Source organism: Spea bombifrons, chromosome 3 (genome assembly GCF_027358695.1).
Source record: "Spea bombifrons isolate aSpeBom1 chromosome 3, aSpeBom1.2.pri, whole genome shotgun sequence".
In the NCBI taxonomy this organism is placed as follows: Eukaryota; Metazoa; Chordata; class Amphibia; order Anura; family Pelobatidae; genus Spea; species Spea bombifrons.
In genome coordinates this window covers 32,097,453-32,117,821 of record NC_071089.1, presented here as the reverse complement: position 1 = coordinate 32,117,821, position 20,369 = coordinate 32,097,453, and the positions used below count along the sequence as shown (strand labels likewise).

Below are 20,369 nucleotides of genomic sequence, written 5' to 3'. Positions count from 1 at the left end.
CCCAGGGGAAAAGCAAGTAAAAAGTTTAACAACAAAAATTTAATGCACACTTATTAGCAGGTAAGGATTTCAAATGCTTTGAGAATGACAAGTTAATGTGCTTCAAAAGTGTTTCTCATCAATCAGCCGGGTGAATCTCTTTTAGAGAAGAGTTATCTTTAAAAATCTGATATGCAATTTTCCCTTCAAAAAGGTGACTAAAAAACGCAAAGGAGAGGGAATAACGTTTTCAGAGAAAAATAATGGTGGAAATTTTCTTCAAATTGGGTTATTTTATTCATTGTTTGGGGGAAAAAATTTCTTCAACGATCAGATGAAGTCTTTTAAGAGGTTCTTCTACAGCTTTTAAATTCAGAAATGTTATTCTGTGAGAAATGTGCAAATTTTCATATTGGTCACTCAAACTGTAATATATAAGAATCCCATTTATCTTTGTAGTTTAGATTATTCTAGTAACCTCATACTTTTGTTAGCCCAATACTTTACCGCATTCAAATACACAGCTGCATGCGCATAAAACTGTTAAATGAAATTGCCTCAGCCTATGACTATCCTTCGATAAATTCAAAATTGTCAAAATCAGATGTCCATTTAATCCATATTCACAATGGCAGATTATCCATTACGTAGGTGCCTAGAGGACCTGAGCTCTGGTCTAAAGGATAATCTGTCAATAGACCACCACAGGTGATCGGTGCAACATTTCCTATCATGCTGGAGCAGGACAGGAGCCATGCGCTTCAGAGGTAAGAAGATGTATGTGTATGTACATGTGTGTAGTATGCAAACGTGTGTCCTCATAATACACAAACATTGGTTGGCATCCTATTTACTTCAAAGTAAATCAATCAAGCAGTTGAAAAAGAAAAGTGGTTCATGGCGGTAGGTATGCAATGAAAACTCAATGAGACATCATAAATCACACAGGGCCGCACGTAGGTCAGGGCAAGCGAGGCTCATGTCATGGGACTGGCATTTAGGAGGACATGCAGCGATGCTACTTACCGCACCTCCCACTCACACCTGTGGTCTCTGCATCAACTAGGGGAGCAGATGCCAAGACCCCAACCCCTCATTGCCCCAGGTCCTGCAAACAATGAGGGTAGCCCTGCACAGAACTCATTAAAACTTTAAAGATATACTATCTCTGATACGGAGCAGATGCCCTCAGCTGAGTCACATTCTATTTATCATTCTACCATTGTTCTTGAGATATGCCTTTGGAATTTCCCAGGTCATTCCTTATTAACAAACAGCCCAAGATACAAATTTCCAGACTTCCTTCTTTAGACAATGGCACCCTAATGAACATTACTGGTACATACAGTGATCTGGTAGCTCCCACTGTGGCTTTGTTTCCCTCAAAGAATAAAACAATATGACAACTAAGCATGTGTGTTCTAATGCATTTGGCTAAATCTGATTTAGAATTTACAAATACATTACAAGAAATTACACAGTTATTATGTTTCATCTCAGAGTGTACCTTGTCAAGGCTATGCAAAAAATGACTTATTTATTACTGTGGATGATAAAATAATATGTCTATATTTCACTGTGTTTGGACAATAGGCAACGAGTTTTCAATTTACAATAAGCTACACGACATCTCTGCTGTTTCAAGTCAGGATGCGATAATGTTCAGTTTTCATGTCGTTTCCATGGGGATGATTATTTTCCACACTCTAATTAGAGCCATAAAGGAGTATTTAGTGCCTTCCATTAATGTTCAGAACTGAATTCCAATACAGACATTGACAAAATGATAATAACCCCCTTGTAAACATATACCTGCCTACACACATTATTAAACTTGTTAAAGCATGTACAGTCTAGTGCATTATCCTTCAAAAACAAGGCACAAAGCAATCTGTCACAGCCCCAAAGGATCAATATTACAAAAATCAGCCTAGACGTGAAGCTTTTGGTATTAAGATTCTGACAGTACAACTTGAAAATTAATGTAGGGAGAATGAGCAACACTCCCAACGTATGAAGGAACACAAATAAAGGATCGGGAGAACGTTAAAGCAGAACCCTTCAGATACACATATTGGTGGGAATTTTGTTAACTGGTACTACTATGTTACAACATATACTTTGTATACTATTCTATGTCTCTGTAATCTTTTCTATGTTCCCATCTCTGAGTGTATTTCTGGAGATCAACTGTAGCTTGCTCATTCCTAGAAGCTTTGACAACCCATGAAGTACCGTATTTGCTTGATTATAAGACAAGGTTTTTTCAGAGCAAATGCTCTGAAAAATACCCCTCGTCTTATAATCAGACCTCAAATAGGGCCAGGCTGCTTACCGGTGCTTTGGTCGCACAGTGTGCGAGCAGCGTCTCTTGTACCGGCCAGGAGAACAGGAACCCAGCAGAGTTAAGTGAATGCACGCCACATGCCTCTGCTCACCTGCCGGGCCCCTGCAGAAGTCTGCGAGTGAGAGATCTGCAGTTCAGGTAAGGGGTGGGGAAGGGTTTATGAGCAAGCATGCGTGATTAAGGGAATGAATATTTAAATGTTTGTAAATGAGTGTGTAGCATGGCATAAGGAGGCTGTAATCACACTCCTATCATGCCCATGTTCCAGCATGTACTGGCTGCCTGGGCATGATAGGAGTGTGATTGCTGTTAGCAATCATATATGTATATATGCCTCCAGAGTGGCATATAGGGGGTTAAAAGGCATATCATGGAGCATGGTCGCATATAGGAGGGTATAAGGCATTTCTGGAGGGAGTGGCATTTAAAGGGTTAAAAGGCATATAATGGGGCAGAGTGGCATATAGGGGGGTATAAGGCAATTCTGGGGGCAGAGTGGCGAGCCTGGGGGCAGGTTGGCAAATAAAAGCAAATAAAAACAAAAAATATTTTTCTCAATCATAGTTTTTATTAAATATGAAAAAAATAGTTTACTAATAAAACTTTTTTCCTATAGGGTAGTCTTTTATTCAGGCTTTTTCTTTTTTTCCTAAATTAATACTCTGATTTTTTTGGGAGGGGGGCGTCTTATAATCAGGGTCATCTTGTAATCGAGCAAATACGGTATTACATTTCTGTTGTGAATTGACTTTTGTTACTGACCCAAAAGTAAGTCATTCTAAGAGCGTTGGAAAGATTCAGATCTTTAAATCTATGGCATTTGCTTTACAGAAGAGACTAACACTGCTGATCAAATCAGACCTGTTTTTGTGCTGTTTATGGTATTTGGACCCCAATACTTTGTTCCAGCAAACTAATAATCTTCAAATTGTTTTTTTTCTGCTAAATTCAATTTCTTTCAAACTCCTGTCATCCTGTGGAATAACAACAGACACATGAACTACATTCATATATGCTAAGAATAAGAATGTAGCCACAAACTTTAACAGTATAAGGTTAGATTGGGTTTGATGGATAGAAAGAGAGAGTATCCTGGTCCCATGCTAGTACTGTAATCAACTGTGTTGTAATATTGTGCTCTGTCTGCCCTATGTGTTGTGTGGAGGCTCAACACCACTTTTTTATTTAAAATTTTCCTGTGTCTGGTGCTCTAGCCCTGTTTTTCAATCTGATTTATTTCGGTTTCTGTAATATGATGGTTACTCATAGCACCTTTGCTCAGCCGGGTTGATTGTACTTCTGGAAGTTAAAAAAACATCCACTCTCCTACAGACTTTGGGGTGTAAAGCATGCGTTTGCAGGATAGTTGTGGTTCCAATTCATTGAATCACTATACATTATGAAGGACCAACCTTGGCAAGTTTCCTTGTAGAACTAGACTTCCACTTCTACCCACTCCCCCACCTGCTTAAGTTGTCTGGCTAGCCCTGCCTGCATCACTGTCCTACAAGAAGACCTAGTGTGGCCCCTTAAGATATATTGTTATATAAGCCATCTCATTGATCTCACTGCATAATGTGTATAACCAAACACAGCTCCTCTTCTGGAAAAATAGAAAACTTACAGCGCTTTGCCCTGAGACTATGGGTTAAACCTGGAGAGTTCCCAAATATTGATATTAAAACACAGTAGAAGAGTTTTCAAATTAGCATGCGAGAACTCAGATTACTGAAGTATGCACCAAAAAGACTCCACTGCCAATTTATATTTTTCTTTTTTCCTATAATTTTTTAACATTTACAAAGAAAAAATCTCCAAAAAAAGAACTATCAAACAAGCAGGGGGGCAAAAAAATGTGTTATGTTTTTTTTTTTTGCTGTTGTCTTTAACATCCATTCGGAACACATTAATCCCTCCATAAAGAATAGGGGAGCTCTCTATTTCCAAAGTGTTTTCAAGAGTATTGAATACAATGAGATTTCTTCTGTCACTCTGAACACAAAACAAAGCATGCTGCTTTTATGCAAGGCCTTTAATTAAACTTTAATATTCTGCAGCTCCTGTTGTTCACATGTAGCATTTCATTGTGGTTGTGATCACACAGTTTTCTCCTCTTCTCAAGTCCTAGATAACGCGCTTCTCTGCAGTTGCCTCTTTTCAGAACTTCATTCAAAAGTAAAACTCTTCAATAAATGATAAACCTCCCATAAGAATGACGAATGACAATGTTTGGCTCTAACGTCATACACAATAGCTATATAAAATCAGGTGAAACATTTACTCAGAAATGAAGACTTAAGGCAAGGGGTGTAACTAGAAATCATAGGGCCTCGGTGCAAAAATTGCCTCAGGGCCCACCAAGCAACATGTCCCACATTTGTCCCCAGGCAGCATGTGAGTGCCACCTTTGCCCCAACCAGCTTATCAGGGCAACCCTAACTCCCCAAAGAGCCTGCCTTTGCCATCTTTGCCTCCCAAGCTTGTCAGTGCTTCCAAACAACTTATAGGTGTCATCTTTGAGCCCAAGTAGCTTGTCTGTGCCATCATTGCCCTTTGCCCCCCCACCCTACATACACTTTGGCACACATATGTAAACACACTTATACAAATTTACACATGCTTGCTAACACACACACACTAACTCCTATTCACTAACACACACATACTCAGTCATTCTAACACACACAATTACTCATACTCGCTAACATACAGGTACATACCCAATCTAATATCACTTACACATCGATGCTCAGACACAACCACTTACACGTACACATCCATGTTCACATACACTTGTACATAAGACATCCATGTTCACAGACACTTATACATAAGACATCCATACTCACATACACTTATACATAAGACATCCATACTCACACTTATATACACTCATTCATGCTCACATAAACATACATACCCCCTCTCTCTCTCCTGTCCACGCCCCTTACCTCTCCTGCAGATTTCAATCTGTAACGTAAATTGTTTAGAAAGGGCCCTTCCAACATGGACCGGCCTGGTCCAGGTCCTTTTCTGAATAATTTTGAAGCGGCATGAGGAGACAGGAAGAAGTGGTCACAGGGGTCACCCCAGGCCCCCTACAGAGATGAGTCCCGTCACCATTGCAACCCCTGTAGTTACGCCATTGCTTAGGGCTTAGAAATTGTCAGGTCACATAGAAAAACTCCAAATTCAAGCTGCCCTTTGGTCTATTTCTCTAGTACACATTTTTTAACTGAATTGACCATACTAAGAACCAGCATGACTATAAGGGATACAGGAGCAAATAAGTTAGGCATTCTGACTTACAGGCCTTTTTGGTTTGCCCAGTCCCTCTACGAATTGTCACAAATAACGTCAAAAGAACCATCAGCTTGGACATGAGGTCAGATACCCTTACCCCAGCTAAGACAAACATGAGCGCTATGAAGTACCATACAATAAAATCATCCAAGGAGTTGACCTGGACTGAACGCTTAAGTTAACAGTAACACACATCTGAAGGGGACTCTTAGTATCAATATCCCAGAGTTAAGCCTAAACAAAAATACATCTCTATCCCATAATACCATGCAATATTCCACAAAAATCAAACTCTTCATAATCTAAATCCTTATCTAAAAATGGCTCCATTTAGTTCCTCATTAACTGTTCTATGAAAACATTATTTATGAACATATGAGTCAAAAGACCAGTTGTTTTACTCAAGCATATGTTAATAATATAATGAATCACCAGTCATCACAAGAGACTGCAATGTAATTGGTAATCTGTTTGAATATTTCTCATACAGTAAATGTATTCTTCAATAAAAAGAGACTGAATGTTGAGGTCTTTTCTTTTACCCAATCTGGTGAACTAGTGTGTCCAAAATGTTGTATTTTACACAGTATACGCATAGCTATCAAATATCTTAATGTGTGACATTTAACGCATTCTTCTTAGTTAACCATTAACTGGTTTTAACTATTTTGTATTGTTACACTATAGCCATTGTACCATATCTTACCATGTGGTACGATTGTCTGTATGGGCCTGGCTGGAGATCGTACATTCCATATGGTCAAGGTACCATCTGAATGGCTACATATGAACTGTTTTCCTTCGTGATGCCAAGCAACGGAATGGATAGCCTGCACAAAAAAAGAATAAAAGGAATTACCACTAATAGGAACCTCTTACAGGGAACTAGGTCTCACAGCTTTTAGCATAACCATATAAAAACCTATAGCTTGTCCTTTTTGTTTGGTAAGCAATTTAATCCTTTTGGAGACACAAGGTTGTGTGAAAAAGTAAGTACACCCTCTTTAAATTCTATGATTTTACATATCAGGCAATAATAGCAATCATCTGTTCCTTAGCAGTATTGGTGACCTTAGTCTTTCACACGTGGCTTCTCCATTTTGACTTTATTTTTGTTTAATAAATCATGACACTGTGTAATATGTCATGTGTTGTTGTTCATCTGAGGTTGTATTTACCTAATTTTTAGACCTGCTAAGGAACAGATGATTGTTATTATGACCTGAGATGTAAAACCATAGAATTCAAAGAAGGTGTGGTTTCTTCTTCACACGACTGTACTTTTTAAAAATCGTATCTCATGTTGAGATCAGAAGTGCCAGCATGATGTAAAGTTTCCTGCCCTGAAGTTTGCTCACATCCCCACAGCAAGAGCGGTTTGAAGCAACGAACATTATAAGCAAAGGAGAGATAACAGAAAGAATAATGCAGATCCCCAGAATAATTTGACTACTCCCATGGTATACAGGTCATGTGGGTTTCTAATACATTCATATTTCTTGCATATTTTACACCTACTACACTTTACTACTAACGTATAGAACAGGAAAGTGAACAGGAAAGTGGGACAGATATTGTTTAAGGAGAGTGTAATCCTTAACATAAGTGTAAGCCTTATCCCACTGCACGGGAGGTAAACTTTCATTCCTACAATTAGAGATTGGGTCTCCAAAGTGGGAGAAATCTGCCAATTGGAGGACTAACCTTCCTATTCTACAGAAAATAGAGAGATACACATCTGGTTCTGCTGGCTAGACTTCCTGCCCCAACACACTTCTATCGCCCTACTATAAACCTTAGCTGGCCCAACATTTTGAAAAAAGAGACTGTAATTGTTATATAAATACATAAAATATGACACAGAGAGAAACTTAAATGGGAAGGATATTTTCCTTCTATGTTTTCTATGCCAATCATCCAGTATTTTAGAGAAAGAACATAATAAGAGTGGGAAAGTAATTGGCATTATAGGGCTCGAGTGCCTTAGATCTTGCTTACCTTACATATAAAGGTATCACATTCTAAAACTGTCTCTCTTAAACAGGGACACTTGAGAGGTATGTATACTGCATATACACTACAGTTCAAAAGTTTGGGGTCACTTAGCTGTTTTCATGGAAACAAGGACATTTCTGGCTGTATAACATAATTGTAAATTGGTTTTCTAATGATCAATTAGTCTTTTAAAACTTGGGTTAGCCAGCACAACATGCCGTTGGAACACAGGAGTGATGATGACTGATAAAGGGCTCTGTAACCCTATGAAAATATTCCATTACAAATCAACCGTTTCCAGCTACAACAGTCATTTACGACATTAACAACACTGTATTTCTGATCCATTTGATATTATTTTAATGGCCAAAATGTTGCTTTTCTCTCAAAAAACAAGGGCATTTCTAATTGACTCCAAACTTTTGAACGGTAGTGTCCATCAGTATGCATGTAGACTCTTCATCATTAGTGGTCTTCAGCTTTCCAAGATGCATGGCACATAAATAACTGCTACACTTCCGCATTCAGAACCGCGAGAATCGAAGAAGAAAAGTCCACAATACTCTAGTATTTAAATGTAACAAGTCGTCCTGATCATATATATTGCTTGGTCATGCTGCAAGATCAGTTTTAAACAAACTGGCTAATTAACCCCTGATTCAGGGTATGGTTCTTAGGATCAGTGTACAAACTATGACTTGAATTATGTTTTCACCAGATTATCTGCAGAAACAAAAGCAAAGGCTCATCTCACTGTAATCTGAAGATCTATTCTAAATTATTAGTAGCAGCTAGAAAATCAAGTGGGATTAAACCATCTGCGGAAATCATAGTAATGGCTTCAGATGGAAGCTACAAAACATTAGGAAAAGTTAGTCAGTAGGGAGTGGGCTTATGACAGATGCACATGAAATCTCCTCACATGACCTTTCAGTGCTGTTACTTAACAGACGGAGTATTAGCTGCCAGATGTTAATCCCCCAATTGGCATTTTCTGCTTAAAGAGGTTATCTTCTAAGCAGTAACTATACTGTGTTAAGACTGGATACACGGATCATCAGGAATCTACAGGAACTATGCCCAGCAAAACGAGCGCAATTCACTAAGCTCTTCTTGTTTCTGGAGAAAAGCATCAGGGCACAGCTGACTCGCTTCCGAGCACACATTCAAAACCTTTTGTGAGCTCCATGTATTTAATATTCACCAGTCAGATCAGCACGACACATATCAGAAGTTGATATAAGGGTTGTCAGAATGGTGAGCATAACATCAGATGGCATGCTCAATAAAAGCACTGTATTTTCCAATATAGCTAAATACACTGTTGGCAAAATTTCTAAAAGAGCGCTGTTGTCTAATAAGCCATCCATTCCGCCCTTTAACAATTAATTGGGGTCTGCAGTGATGTTAAAAAAAATAAAGTCAACATTTAGGTCAGCATTTATGATCCATGTTTGAGAGAACCAATCAACAACAGGAACCAAGTAACATAACAGGGAAGAATACCCACCGATGAAAGGAGGTTAAAATATTATTGTCATACATTTTAGGAGGGTTTTTTTTAACCTACGTATTACATTGTACATTATATAGTGTATAGACTACAAAAATGTAGGATTTGGGAAAAGTGACTGATTTTCAACGCTTTAACAGTGCAAAACAATGAGCTCCTCTTGGGTTGCTGGTTAATGCTTGCATGCATTTTCACCAAAAGGGGGTCAGTGCTAACCAAGATGTCTTCTTCTGCAAACAGGTTTCTAAATTTTACTTTGAAAGTGCACTGTACACCAATAACACTACAAACATTTAAACAGACAAACCTCCTCAGCATTTGGTTTACCTCATCATAGGTGTATCTGTAATCAGCCTTCTTTGATTTGAGATCCCATAATACGACTATTCCACTCTCGTAACCAATCAGGAGCTGGAAGACAGAAATGAATATTGTTACCTATTACCTGTAACATATATTTCCAAGGAACACAACTCTCTAAGATAGAACTGTAGTAGATGCAACATACTGAGAAAGAGTTAGAAGTCTACCATTCTATAGAAATCAACGAACAGACATATGGAGTGAAGCTCAGAAAGAATATTTATGGGATTTGGAAAAGAAACTGGTCCATAGAAATAATGGAGGTAGCTTCAAATATTGTAAGTGGGTAAATCACATATCAGCAAACTGAAATAAAAAACGTAGTAACACGAGACAAGCCCAACGTTAAATATGACACGTAATGAAGAATGCGCTTCAACACTGAAAAACATAAATGTCTAAAATAGCTATAACTGGCTAAATGGCTAGAACTTGATGGACTTGTATCAGGCACACTCAACAGAAATACATCTCTGTGGACAGGGGCATTGCCACCAGACAGATGAAGAGTGCTCCACATCTTGCCACCCCACGGACCTGCTCCTCTTGACCCTTGAATTTCTCTGAGGGAATACACTCCTCTTATAACCAGAGGTTCATACTCTTGTGGTTGTTAGATGCTGCCATGAAGAATGAGAAGTTGTAACTATGGCTTCACTGGCACCAGCAGCATGAATTTAAATTTGGTATATGTATATCTGCTTTAAATTAGGGTTACCATATGGAATTTTTTTATGAGGGACACATATACACGTTTGATGTTGCTGACCAACTCTGCAGTATGTTGGATGTTTAACACATCCAATATTAATGCATCCTATTGTGACTATACATGAGACATACTGTAGGGCAACACTTTACTTTGTGTCCCTAAAAAATGGTAAATATGGAAGTCTCCTAAGAAAAAAGATAATGTCATGTTGCAGGAGGGACAGCCAAAAGTTCTCTGAATTAGACCTTAGGCTAGAAGTATACCAACTTCTCACATATACTCACACCTTTCATATCTTTTCAGGAAGAGGGTGGGACCAGGTCATAAGAGAGAGACAGAGTGGAGGAAAAGTCTGGATCACAGCCTAGAATGGCAGGGTTTACTAGACTTGAGTGGGCTGGGGTATTATGTAGTCCCTGCCACCCAAGATCAACATTTTTTATTGTTTGTTTGTAGACAGAATAAGGTATATTATATAGGTAGGTAAAGACATTAGAAAAAAATATTACTGCTTGTCTAATGCCAGACTTTTGCTACATCGGGCATCCAATAGAAGATTATAGTCTATAAATAGACTGTAATGCCCATGACCCCTTAGATTATATTTTCGGGCCCTACAGACAGATTGCAGCTGTAGGTCGACAGGTTGCTTACCCCAGCAATGTGGCGGAAATGATTACAGTTGAGACTGCTGCATGTTGAAATGACTGCCGCTTTTGAAATGAGGGTCAAAATCACGCTATGTGCACAGCAGATGTTCAAATTATACCGTGAAAGGCGCTAATTTTTATTTAGCGAGGAGAATTTAACACTTGTATTGTTATTTACAACAGACGTCAGCACTCAAGAGAATAGCTGATCTTGTTGCCTGTCTGACTAATGCATACTTTACCACATATTGAGATGAGTGGAGAAATCATAGTATGACCACACGCACATCAACAGCAAAAATCTTTACCGAGGATGTGACATAAGGTACACCGCATACAAGAGACAGAACTTAAACCCATCCTAGCTACCCTTTCCCATATTTAAAAGCTAAGATATTACAATCTTCACTCATCTTCTCTCTACAAGTTATTTTCTGACCCTTTCAACGAAGAAGCCATTACCACTAAAGTGTCTCTTCCAATCTCATTTCAGAATGTACTTAGAACAGAACATGGTAACATATACTAATGTGAACTGCCTCAGTCCCTTCTCTATATAGACACTCACCATCGCGAGTATTGTATATAGAATCATTTATCTGGAGCCAATCAAAATAGCTTTTATGATGGCATTACACATATCTGGAATGTATAGACTTATGGAAAGGAACCAATTAGTCAGCTATACATCCCTCCCAAACGGCAGGGCAGCATTTTATCTGGGCTGGTCAGCAATATGAAAAAATTATGTATGTTCTAGAAAACAGAGTTGATGTGGTCACCCTACTGGGAACTGGGAATAATACAGTGCAGGAATTTAAAGATGTATGGGATAGGCATATAGCTATTGTGTATCAGTTTTAGTCTTTACCTCAGGAAAATTAGATGGACTGAAAGGTATTCTTTACATAAAATTTGACAAAAGATAAGAACCAAACATACATTCCTACAGTATCATGCTTTGCATAAAAAAAACACAAAGGTAAATTCATAAATTCAGTGGGTAGTTCTGACCCTACCTTTCCCTCATCCATTGGATTATCGCTGATGTGCACAACAGGCCCTGGGTGTGATTTGGATGACCTGAAAAATAAAAGGAGTTAAATGACTTCATTTACATACTCAATATTACGCACTCAATAGGGGGGGGGGGTGGATGTGGAACCTACACAACTTCCCACAAATGAACAAAATGCACAAAACTCTTTATTTCGTTAACTTTTCAAGCTGTCTGACATTTTAGGCTTCTGTTACTTGTTCTCTCCAGGGAGTAAACTACCATATTTGCTTGATTATAAGACAGGATTTTTTTCCAGAAAAGAATCATCTGAAAAAATGACCTTGTCTTATAAATCGAAGTCGCCTTTGATTCAGACCTCGGATCCGTGCACAGCTGACTAATTCTAGGGGCTTACAATTCGCCCTAACTTACACTCGCTCTCTTTCTCAATTACTCTCTACCTTCTCTGCCGACTGCTTCTGTGTCCCTGTCTCCTTTTCTACATCTCCGATTCTTCTCTTGCCTTTTCTTGTTCTTCTGTCTTCTTTCTTTGCCCCCTTCTCCCTAGTACCAGCTCCATTATACCCTCAAAAGGGTGGAGCCTCTGTGCACACCCCCTCCCTTGATTGGAGGAATGGGAGAGGAGCCTGTCCCCGAGCTGTGCTCTACCAATCACAGGAAAGGCAAGAAGAGATGCGGAAAAGGAGACAGGGACACGGAAGCAGTCTGTGGAGAAGGTAAGAAGACACTGAACAAGAGCTTGAGAGAGCGAGAGAGCAACTAAAGCAAAAACAGTGGTCTTGACCCCCCCAATAGGGTAATCTTATATTCACGCCTTTTTTTTCTTTCATTAAAATTTAAAGTTTGGGTTGTTACAAATACTATATTAATTGTTTAATAATGCCAGAAGTTTATTCAGTTCTTCTTAGGTTACAAGTTTCACTAAAACAGTATGGACAGTGTTATGCACCGATGACAATGTAAAAACATCCTCAGCAAAATAATACAGTTATTTAAGAGGGATTTTATTTTAAGTAAGTTATTTAAAGCAAACTATTGACATATTGATTTTTTACATTTTAGTATTTTGTTCAACAAGGAATGCAATTATTAGTTTGCCCTTGATGGGTTATCAGTTCTGTTTTACCTATGGACAGTTATAGGTTGTTTGGGCCCTTAAGCAAAATAAAAAGATTTAGAGCATTAGAATATAGACTAGACTATACTAACTGAGAAACAAAATATATTGATTTTTGCGGGAAAAAACATCTTAATTAATTATGTTAGACTTTTGCTTTATCCAGCATCCATTGTTGGGCCCCATAAATAACAATGACCCCAAGCTACTTCTTGATCTGCGTAGTGTTAGTTCAAGTAAAACCTGATATTTTTGTGATTTAAGGGGAAGACATTAGTAAAACCGTACTATTTTTAAACTCAACAATCTTAGTTCACCAATATGCTGTAAAATGACAAAATAATGAGATCACAGGTCACCACTCAACACAGATGTTATTGATAAAGTTTTCAATGAGAAACATTGACTCTGTTTCAGTAAACAAGCTATATTTATAAAAGAGGTCTAAGGTCAAAATGAGGAGCAATCACCATGGAGTGCTCTTTCTGCTAACTACTTCAAATTTAACTACATGCCCCAGAATTGCTTGTGTGCGCGGTCAGTTAAAAATACATGCATTCATATGTTTTAAACAGACATGTGCATACGGTCCAAAAACGATTTGGATACACTTTTTGGTTTGTAGCTGACCCGTTCTTTTCAGACAACCTGTTTCCTGCCCATTCATTTCAGACAAAAATCAGGGGGCTTTTAAAATTCAGAAACCAAATCCGTTGTCCAACGCCCACATTCACTCACACTCTCAATCGCTCTTTCTATCATGCTCTCGGAATTTCCCCCTACCTTCTCCGCTTCTTCTCTAGCACCCTCCTCATCTTCTTGTTCTTCTTTCTTTTGTCTTCCATCATCTTTTTTTCTTCAGCATCTCCGTGGACATGGCGTCCCGGTAAACTTCCGCAAAATCGGGAAGAAGATGTCACTGGAAGCTTCATCATTTTTGCGGACATTCATTGGAGGATATCTTCTGGCTAAATGGCAGAGCTTCCATGCACACACTCTCCCGCAATCAACCATTGGGGAAAAAGGTCACTAGAAGCTCCGTCATTTTTGCGTAAGTTCACTAGGAAGTCATGTCCGTGGAGATAGGGACGAAGAAAGAAGATGGAAGACGGAAGCGATAAGAACAAGAAGATGCTAAAGAAGAGCAGAGAGCTGCGAGACACAGATGTGGTCGGAGGAGAAGAAACATGAATGAGAGTGTGAGCGAGTGGGAGTAAATGAGCTCACAAAATTAGAACAAAAATTTGGTGCTTTTTGCTTCATTTTCGTTCGATTCATGGGGGGTTTTGCCTAATTTTCAGAGATTCATACGAACTGACAAAGTATGCAGTTCATACGAATTCAAATTAAAAAAATCTAGTTTTAAATTATAAGAATTTTCAATGTTTTTCATGTAGACTATACATTTTCTTTAAGATCACTTCTAAATTTTCAGTTATGTTGAGTAGAAATCATCCTGATTCAAATTTTAACACAGTGTCCTCTTTTGGTCATTTAAAATGTTGAGAGCGATTTTTTTCTTCCAATCCATTATTTATGGCTCTACATATATCCCTATATATATTCACATATACTTAATTTGCTAACTGTCATAAGGTTATCATTTGGCAGTACAATACTGGATATATGATGACCCCTAGGACATACGTGGGACATTTCCAGGGTAGGCTACACAGAGCTTGCCCTCTTCAGGGGTGGCTTCAGGTAGGGGTGGGGGCTATTCCAAAAGAGCCTTTACTGAGAGGGGTCTGGGAGGGGAGAATGGAAAACATGGCAAAAGATAGGTGGAGAGTTGGCATGGCCACATGCCATTCCCCTGCCCAGAGTAAGAAGAAACTGACCTGGAAAGCAATAGCTTTTGAAAACTTTTGCCAACTCAAACAAATTGACCAGAGAGCTTCACATGTACCTCTTGATTTCTAAATACCATGATAAGAAGCAGCCTATTTAAATCTTGATGCATTTAAAATAAAAATCTGACACCGTAAGTTTGCTGGAATTCTGATTATAATGAACATCATTTATTGTTGTATCTAGCGCCATCATATTCCATGCTGTACAATGGGTAAACAGGACATAGCAAGTAGTCCATAACATTACAATTTGACTTACAGAAACAAGTGGTAAGAACGCCCTGCTCAAACAAGCTTACAACCCAGAAGCAGGAACGGTATATTACACCGATGTAAAAAGTGCCACTCTTAGGGCAATCATCAATACATTTTATATTCAATACATTTGGAAAATATGCGGAATAATATTGAGGCCAATACAGCATACCTATTATAAAATGAACAAGGTGGTGCTTGCATTTATAATATGCATTAGCGGTTCTTGCTGCCGCATTCTGGCTCACATGAAGGTGACAGAATATATACCAGCTCCCATTATGATCCCATGTATGTAAGTCTGATATACTATCCAATGGAATGAGCTGCTCTGAGTCTGCTGAACAACTGTGCTGACCTATTTCAAGCAAGCAGTCAGTATAATACTTTTCCTAATTCCATTGTTTTATGTTGCAAAGCACAAATGAATAATTTTTGCCACGACTATTTGGCCTGCCATCTCCGGTTTGTCACTGTCATAACATATCTGAGTTTCTTGACAGGCCTTGCTGTATATATATATATCACTTGGTCATCTTTTTTCTGTGTAAAAAAAAGCCCTGCCAAGCATTAAAAACCGTTGTGGCGTATCAGAAAGAATGGAAAGCAGTGCAGATCTTGCACTTTATTCTGTGCAGCAAAGAATAGAATAATAACATTAAAAGATAATGATATGGGAACAATTGTTGAATAACTGGCATATCCATGTGCTACTTATAGCACCATTTACAGTTATGATGCATGTTGGCCTTTTTGGATGTGTGTCCTTTAAAGCTTCCCATGTTAAATCAAAATACATACTGTGGGCTGCCAATGGCGTATAACAATACAATTTCTCAATAAGTATTAACAGCCAATATTGCTTTTATTTTTTTATTTTTGTAGTAGTTTAAGTAATATTTATGTTTATGATTCCAAACAAAGGAGTATTATTGCCTGGGGTCCCGGGACACTTGTTGAGTTCCCCAGGTATGATGTGTGCACACAACAGAGTCGCTCACTCTTCCGTATTTACAGAGAAAAGGGAGACCTGTACAAAATGACTCAATGGGACCATGTGGTTCTCTAGTGCATTCGGCTTAAAGACTTGGCTTGTTTTCCTTGTTGCCTGGACTTGTTCTTCTGTACCTTGTTTCCTATGACATTTTGTATCTGGCAGTTTCCTGCATAGGGCAGCCAAATCTCTCTTAACAATTATCATACCGGGGTATATCGCAGTTGATAATCCTGCTTCAATATTGGTGGTAAAATTATATTAATCTCGTGACGAGTAAATTTTTTTTATAAGCATTGTTATTAGACCAATTTGGTTGCCACTGTCAACTAATCGCAACAGTGGTCTCTATGTGACTGACTATTGAAGGGTTAATAATTAGTGTATCATTTATAAAGATCCCAGGTGTATATACAGTATTACGGAAAAGTTTAAGGCAAGTTTGAAAAATGCTGTATAGTAAGAATTCTTTCAAAAATAGACATGCTAATAGTTTATTTAACAAAATGTATAGTGAGTGAACAGAAGAAAAATCTAAATCAATATTTGGTGGGACCTCTCTTTGCCTTTGACACAGCATCAATTCTTCTAGGTACACAAGTCAGGGATTTTGTAGGCATATAGTTAGGGGTATGATTTAACAATTATACCAAACAGGTGCTAATGATCATTTATTTAATATGTAGGGAAAACACAAGAATTAACTGAAACAGAAACAGTGTAGGAGAAATAAAACTGGGGGAGGAACAGCCAAACACACTAACAAGGTGAGGTGGCTAAAGACCGTTTAATGCCAAAAGTCATACGCCATGACAAAACTGGAATACTTTTGTGTTTTTCTTGCTGCTATCTCACCGCTGAAATTCCAGTTTGAAGACTAAGTTCAAAATATGTTTACCTTCAAAGCATGGTTTTCTTAAGGACTATAGTTAAAACTACCTTCGGCGAGTCAGCGTAGCAGAATTTTTGTGATGGGTTATTAAAGGGTTAATTGTAATATGCTCTGGATCAGCTCATGTAAACTGTTCCTGGGTACGACCATTTGGTGTATTGACATCACACAAATACCAGACTTCGTAGACTTCCAGTTGCTCAGTTCTAGCTTTGTAGGCAACACTGATATTTTTTCACTACACAGGGAGTTGTGAAACAATGTTTGGTGAACAACCCCCTACTATTGTCTTCTCCTGTCTACTTATTTCTGAGGAAAAAGGGAACACATTAAATTCATAACAACTGCATGTGATAAAACACATATGCCCCGGCGCCCAAATCCTAATTTAACACATTACCCTTCCGTACTTCAGATTATTCCAAGTAGCCTACCATAGCAACCCCTTACACCATAATCATATAGCAACACACATAGGCATACACCTACTGCTGGTTTACAATAAGGCTGCCAACCAATAACTTAATAACAGCTTTTTGGTGACTAGTTTCAGCAAAGTCCTGTACAAGCCCTGCTAGAGGCTAATATTTAGAGAACAGTAATTGGAAAGTTCAAACACAACTTGAAATCACCCAATGAATCACTTTAAACCTACAGAAGCCAAATAGTGGTTGTGTGGGAAGATTCCGTAAAGCGGTCATTTTAGTAAATCACTTTATTTAAAAAAAAGTATCTGAACTATTGCAATTACTACGCTATGTAGTGCTAACCTTGTGGTATAGCCCAATTTTTACTGTGACATGACTTATGTAGTGGACAGTTCATTTGGTAAATAAAATATTACGACTTATGAAAGAAATATGATTCATCCTATTTTTTTAGAATTTGATTTGACCATTAATAGGCGGTGATTCATGCACAATGTAAAACAGATTTTTATTTTCTTTGCTACATCAAAAGTGTTATTGCTTAATTCACAAGCATAAAACCCGTAGAAGTATTAAAAAAGTGGATTCCAAGGAAATTTATCCATCTCAAATAACGTGTGTGGGATAGTACCACAAGAGTGCAAGATTAGTTAATACATGTAATTCAAGCCTTTATTTACAATGGTATGTATTTTCCTCGCTATTCAGTTTACCCCATTGTAATAATGGAAAATATTGGTAATAGGTTAAGAATTTCTTTGTTTACCACACCATAGTAAGGCAGCGAAAATTCCTCTAAAATGACAAGAATAATAGCTTAAACTACACATTCAGTTCTCTTCAACAATCAGCGACAGCATGCAAGTTGGCAGAGTAGGCAAGTTCTTACAAGTTGTATTAATATCCAATTCCCAGATTCCCTTCTTCACATTTGCATTTGTAGAAATTAACATGATACACATACACTTCATAAGGGTTGAGTTGATGCAAATTCATTAACCCGCATATTGCTTGCACGCATGATAACAATAATGGCTAAACTGCATAATCAGGTCTATTCAACGACCAGTGGCTGCATGTGAGTCGACAGAGAACAGGAATTTGCAGAGGGAAACTCTTACAAGATGTACAGTGCTGTGAAAAAGTATTTGCTACCCTCCTGATTTCCTCTATTTTTGCTTATTTGTCATACAGTATTTTGTCACATTTTTAGATCATCTAGCTAATTTTAGTATAAGACAAAGACTAAGTGGATAAACACAAAATGTATCTTTTAAAATTATTTCATTTATTGAAGGTAAAGAGTTAATGAAAACTTATATCACCCATCTGAAAAAATAATTGCCCCATAAACCAAATAACTGGCAATGAGTGCTTTACATCTTTATGAAGGGATTTTGGGAAATCCTCTTGCCAGAATTGTTTTAATTCAGTTACACTGGAGGGTTTTTTAAGCATAAAGAGTCTTTTTGAGGTCATGCCACATCATCTCAATCAGATTTTAGTCAGGAGTTTCACCAGGGGACTTCAAAACTTTAATTTTGTTTGTTTTGAGCCATTCAGAGGTGGACTTGCTTGCATGCTTAGGATCCTGGTTCCTGGTTCCATAAATAATGACGAGTCGGCCAGGTTCTGAAGCAGCAAAGTAGCCTTAGACCATCACACTACCACTATTGGTTTTGACTGTTGGTATTGTGTTTTTATTGTAGAATGCTGTTAGCTTTTTTGCCAGAAGTAAAAGGACACATATCTTCCAAAAAGTGTCACTTTTGACTCATCTGTCCACAGAATATTATCCCAAAAGTATTTGGGGGTCATCAAGATGTTTTTTTGGCAAATGGATGCCATTTTTGAACAGCCTTTTTCTTAACTTTTTCTGAACACTGGCCATAACTGAGGCAAATGAGGCCTGCAGGTCCTTACATGTTAGTCTGGGTTCTTTTATGACCTTTGGATGAGCTCTTGGAGCTTCAAGGTTTTTCTCCATTTGTAGACCTATCACTGTGGTTTGCAGGAGTCTCAGAGCCTTGGGAATGGCTTTGTAACCCTCTCTAGGCTGATAGATGTCAATGACTTTGTACGTCTGTTATAGAATTTATTTAGATCCCAACAGAATACGCTGCTTTTTGAGACCTCTTAATCTACTTTAAGACAGCTTCTATATAATTGAGGATAACAAAGGGAGCAAATACTTTTTTTCACAGTGTCAGGTTGGGCTGGATAGCTTTTTTTCTTCTATACATGTCATTCATCATTTAAAAACGGCATTTTGTTTACTCAGTCTTCAAACATTTAACTGTTTCAAATATGCAAAATAAAAGACACTGGGAAGGGGCAAATACTTTTTCACAGCACTGTATTAAAGTCCAACTCACAAATTCACCATTTCCACCTCACATTTGCACCGACAGAAACGGCATGCACACTACCAATTGAAGAAGGATCAAAAAGCACAAGCAACTCTTCCTTAACGCACAAATTGCAATTGCAAGTTGCAAATACAAGTCTCATGGTCAATGAAATGGGAGGTTAAGAGATAATAAACTATCTTATGGGAGGTACAGAGCTCATCTTCTTTCTCCCAGTATGACCTGCATCATATTTATGGTGGGGTAGGGGGGTAGAATTACTGTTAGATACATAAAACCCATCTAAGAAATGTCCCCATCCCATGGTTTATTAGATTATGAGGGGTTACTTTACAAGTTTAAAAAAATTACTCAAAGTAATTACACAGGTCATTTAGTTATCCACATCATTGACACTTAGGTCAATGAAGTTCCTTGGACTTTATCTTCGGTCCAAGAAAGGGGACTGGCCTTCAGAAAAACAAAACAAAAAACAAGACCAAAAAAAATCATCCTCTCAGAGCTCAATGGCGTGAGATTCTAAAATGGCAACCATTGTGTATACTACGGCCCAGCAGTGGCCACAAATGGATGCAGGA

General features: G+C 38.1%; 1 protein-coding gene across 7 annotated transcripts in view; it reads right to left on the bottom strand.

Annotated features, from left to right (window-relative positions):
- Window positions 1-20,369, bottom strand: part of STXBP5 (syntaxin binding protein 5) — a 144,199-nt gene that overhangs the window by 38,166 nt on the left and 85,664 nt on the right. For all 7 annotated transcript variants that reach the window (XM_053461371.1, XM_053461373.1, XM_053461374.1 and 4 more), the window contains exons 6-8: window positions 11,882-11,945; window positions 9,465-9,548; window positions 6,336-6,459 (exon numbers count right to left, since the gene is read on the bottom strand). In XM_053461371.1, the coding sequence (XP_053317346.1) occupies window positions 6,336-6,459; window positions 9,465-9,548; window positions 11,882-11,945 (272 nt within the window). The remainder of the gene's footprint in view (window positions 1-6,335; window positions 6,460-9,464; window positions 9,549-11,881; window positions 11,946-20,369) is intronic.